Source organism: Alligator sinensis, unplaced genomic scaffold (genome assembly GCF_000455745.1).
Source record: "Alligator sinensis unplaced genomic scaffold, ASM45574v1 scaffold784_1, whole genome shotgun sequence".
Lineage (NCBI taxonomy): Eukaryota > Metazoa > Chordata > Crocodylia > Alligatoridae > Alligator > Alligator sinensis.
This window is the reverse complement of record NW_005842318.1, coordinates 133,298-137,995: the sequence shown is the minus strand read 5'-3', so window position 1 is coordinate 137,995 and position 4,698 is coordinate 133,298. Positions and strand designations below refer to the sequence as shown.

The 4,698-nt window shown below is 41.0% G+C and overlaps 2 protein-coding genes across 5 annotated transcripts in view; one reads left to right on the top strand and one right to left on the bottom strand.

Moving 5' to 3' along the window:
• Positions 1-4,242, top strand: part of CCDC150 (coiled-coil domain containing 150) — a 37,367-nt gene extending 33,125 nt beyond the window's left edge. For 2 of the 3 annotated variants that reach the window (XM_025209944.1, XM_025209945.1), the window contains 2 exons: positions 1,088-1,207; positions 2,139-4,241. In XM_025209944.1, the coding sequence (XP_025065729.1) occupies positions 1,088-1,207; positions 2,139-2,255 (237 nt within the window). In that variant the 3' untranslated portion in view covers positions 2,256-4,241. Of the gene's footprint in view, positions 1-1,087; positions 1,208-2,138 lie in introns of all 3 variants that reach the window. The other variant, XM_025209946.1, reaches the window with a different exon arrangement.
• GTF3C3 (general transcription factor IIIC subunit 3) overlaps positions 1-4,698 on the bottom strand; it is a 79,367-nt gene that overhangs the window by 32,703 nt on the left and 41,966 nt on the right. The gene's annotated exons all lie outside the window — the stretch shown is intronic.

The following is a 4,698-nucleotide window of genomic DNA, read 5'->3' as shown; positions in this document are numbered from 1 at the left end:
GTTTCAGCAGCTGATATCAATGTAAATCTATTAATTTGTTAACAGACTTCCTCTGTGAGCTGCTGTTATGTCATTTTGAATGATGTCACACCAAATCACATCTTCTTGAAGATGCAATCAGATTCAGATCAAGTGAAACATTGTTGCACTGATGTTTGTTTTACAAAAGGATACCTAGTGTGGTCCCCGCAGTTCATGGCACATGGGCCATAAGTGGCACAGACATCTACTGTGTGTGGCACGTGAGCCCCAGGCACTCAAAGGGAAGCACTTCTGCAAGAGGAAATGTCAGGTGTCACCACCAAGAGACAGCTTTAACCTCCCCTGGTCCTGCAGCTACCATCCAAAAATGGGCTTTGGATCCTTGCTTGCCATATAAAACTGCAATCGTTGAAGAGCCAGAGAAGAATTAAGCTGGCTTTTGGTGGTGACACCTCTTCCAAGAGCATCCTGCCCCTGTCTTGTCCCCCACTTGCCAATGCCCTAGGACACAAACTCCATCAGGTGTTCTGGGTGGGGAGGGGAGGATCAGAACAGCACTTGGTGAGGATCAGTGCTTAACCTGTGGCATACTAGCCACTACTCTGCACTATTTTATAGCATTTGTTTATAGGTCTGTTCAGAGCAAAAGGCCTTCATAATTCAAGAGGTACAACAGGGACTATAAGAATATTATAGTATTCATCTTCTTTTTTTTTTAATGTTTCTTGTATCAGAACATTTCCATTCGAGGGCCTGGTTCTCAAATCATTCCTCAGAGGTTTTCTGTATTTGGCCTCTATTTTCTTCTCTTCTCCACCTTGTTTTAGATGCTTTTTCCTTCTTCTTAGCCCTGTCTTTTTCTTGGCCAGTCCCAGCAAGAGTCTCATTAGTAACTTAGTAAGGGCATAACAGCAGCATAATGTACCACTGTACCATCCCCTTCAGTGATACAGGACCAAGAGGAAAAGCTGTCCAAGTGTTGTGATATGTACTTACATATACAGGGATCAGAGCTGGAATTCTGCCTCCAATATGGAGCGCAAAACTTGATCTTGCTACTGGTTGTCTTTCTGACTCTAGTTACTATTATGGTTTTCTTTCTCAGATCACAGCTAACCTGGAGGAAGCTCATCGCTGGTTCAAATTTAAGTTTGACAGACTGCAGCTAGAGCCAGTAAAAAACCATCAGCTGAAGATCCCTAATGAAAATAGTTATGGAAAGGAGGTAAATAAGTAAATTGCATCTCTTCAAGGCAGAGCAGCTTGAAGAGAATCAGACAGTAGATGTGGCTGGGAAACAATGGTACTAATAATCACTAGGAACAAGTGTTCTCTACAGAGAAGCAAGTACTGGTAATAGCTTAGGGAAAGTAATAGCAGGTGCCCTCTCTGCAGTGGCAGTTACTTATGTCAGACAAAAACCAACACTCCTGTGTTTGGATATACCTAATCTGTATAGATATTTTCTGGAGAATTTAAAAGGATTCTACCCCACTAGAATTGTAGACTAAGAGAGTTGTTATTTCCAAACAAAAAGAACTTCCCCACCTCTAATGGAAAAAAGAGCCAAATTAGAATAAGTTTCATTTTTTGATTGTGTTAAAGCTGACTAACAGAATTTTGGTTTTTTAAGCTCCCTGTTGTTCCATCAATCATCTCATTACCACAAGAAAAACAAATGGTCAAAGTCAGCCTCATTCAAGTGTGTAGCTTGTTCACTGACCTCTTGCTTATGGATGCAAGTAGCATGCCTTATTTAGTAGGTAAAATACATCCACATGGGGATATGTTCGGAACAGGAAAGGAACTACAAGGGACTTGTTTCTCCACTCTGCCATAGATGCTATATTTCTGTCTGGTGCTCTTTTCCCTAATAACGCTACTGAAAATCAGTGCCTTCCTTTTGGACTTCTTTTTCCACAACTATACAGTCCCTTGCCCTCCGTTTTTTTTAACAGACTCCTTTTTGGAAAAACAATACAAAACCTTATTTATGTAGAGATCTAAGAGACTTGTTATAAAGGGAGCTATCCCTGCATTACTATTTAAGCTGTCTCTAAAGACATACCTTGAGCGGTTGAAATATCTCTGTTGGATGTGCAGAATGGTTCTTTTCTGGGGAATAACTCTGCTTGCATGTTGTATCCTTTTAACAGGCAGAGAAGGAAGAAGCAATGAAACTTCCTAGCCAAGCCTCCCTGAATCGCTGGGAGACCAAACAGCAGCTCAAACTAATTGCCAGGAAGTATCAGCCTGAGCTGGACAGAAAGTGATGTCATCTGACCCATCTGATCCAGCCTAATCTACCACCTGTGAACAGCATAGTTTCTGGCCAGAACATCACATTCTGGCAGCAGATGTACTCAGGGTAATCCTAAGCCTAAAGCACCTTAACATACAAGTAACTGCATATTTATGGAGAAGACTTTTTGAATGAACATAAACAGAGGCCTTGTCACCTCTGCATTTGAAGGGGGCCCTGCAATTAAAATAGATATTGACTTGCTAGTTAGTGCACCAGTGCACAGACAGGTTTTTGTATACTTAATAGTGTTATATTTAAATCATATATTTTACTTCTGATTAACGTGTAAGTCTCGGCTATCCAGTACTACTGAGACATCTCATTGTTTGAGACCCAAATTACCATTTTCCCTTTTTTTAAAATGATGGAACTAAGATTAGCAAAAGCTATTTATAGCAAAGATATTCCTCTCTCTAAAGCAGCTGTATAGGAAGCTTTATCTCCCAGCCTTCATTTGAGTTTTGGCAGCTTAGAATTAGGCCTGGGTTTGTGATGCAAGCAGGTGTTAGCAATACTTTAATTGAGAACCCAGAATGCTCTAAAGAGGATTTAGCCTCTTTGGAATGGTCTGTAACATTCATGGGTTAGCAATAGTAAAACTTCCTGAGCCAAGGCAGGAGTGTGTCCATTGTTGGGTGTTTATGATTCGTGGGATCAGTTCTCAGCTGATAAAAATGACTCTTTACTGCTGCCAACAGCAGCTCTGAGTCTAGGCAGTGAGGAAACAGAGTTGTCATCCCATTATAGAACCCTACCTGTCTGCAAGGTGCATGGGAGGGGAGCATGTTATGTAATCAGGACCAGTGTGATTAACGTAACTGATTCAGCCCGTCCCACTTTGGACAAAAAAAGTCTTAATTTTTATATCTCAAAGGAAAGAAGGTTTAAATCCTAACTTACCACCTATTCTGAATTCTGTCTTCTGCTTTGGATGGCTCCTTTGTTTCACTGCTCAGCTGATAATCACTGACAACCATCCTACTCCTCTGGCTGGACTTTACAGCATAACCCAGCGTAACAAGATGCATGCTGTGACAGCCCTAACTTCTTACAAACTATCACAGTGCTGCCAGCATCTGACCATGTGGTGTTCTTTTGCTTCTGCAGAGCCTGCATTGAGAGACTTTGCCTTCCTGAAGGATCAGGTCAGGGGCCAAGCATAGTTGGTGCCTAGTTAATGCTACCCCAGCCTGCTTATAAACCTGCACTTGTACCACATGGACTTTAAATGACAATAGCTTGCTCCACTTAAGTTAAAGAATGATGCTTGTTAACTTCAAGTGGACTGCCTCAAAAAACCCTAAAATCTCGTTAATACCACTTTGACTCTTCCCCTCCCTAGATGCCATTAAGGTGAAGAGATGCCATACAATTCACATCTCCTCCCTGTATTTAATTGGATAAATTGGGATCAATCTTGCTTATCCACCTTGTAGCAATGCATCAGTAGCAAAGCTGCAACTAACTCCTGCTTCTCATAGCACCAGACTATAAAGCAGTCTTAGCCTGAAACCAACCAAGGAATATTGCTTGCTGCCTTATCTTTTTCTATAAGTTAGATGTATTTCATTAGAAAATTCATTTTTAATTATAAATCACTGTGACCTTTCTCTGTAAAGGGTAGAAAACGCTCTTCTCTCAGAAGCCCAGCAAAAGGCACAAGTAGAAATGGTTCACTGGGTGGGGAGAAACTGTGCCAGATTCTGGCATCCAGTTTCTTTCAGCAGTTGTTGCTGATCCATTTGTTTAGTACATTTTCCATGTCAAGCTTCGTGCTGTTCCTTTTCAGCTACAGGTCTCTGGAGTGCTGTGTGTACAGTTGCTGTGTGTAGATATAAGTGTAATCCAACCCTGTAGTTTCAATAGCCATTAAATTTTCTTTAATTTTCTATAAAAAGTTGCAACTTGGGTCATTCTGTTCTATGCTTCAGGCCTCCTATTACTGCTTATAACTTGAAATGTGAGAGCCCCTTGTCCTGAGTTATGATTTAGTCATGGGAATCATAAGGCAAAATATAATTGTAAATATTGTTTGTATTTATTTTCATCCTTTTCACTTTCAAAATTGTCTACAGAGTATGGGCCATTATTTACCTACTATTGTAAATCCCACTTGGTAGTGAAAAAAGGCTCAGGAAACAACAATATAAGAGGTTTTTTCCTAAGAGAGCTCCCATCAGTACAATGGAAGAGTAGCTGCAGATGAGAGCATTTCCCAAATTAGCTGCTGACTGCTGGGGGGTTTTTTTGCATACCACATCCCCCAAATAAAACACATGCCTTGTGTTTTGGAAAGCAGAATATAGAGACTTTTCCAGAGTCATGGCCAACTGTGTAACGGGAATGAATCCTGGAAACATAAGAGCCCCCAGGAAGTATGGCATCCCAGGACCCACTCTGTGCAATGCAGA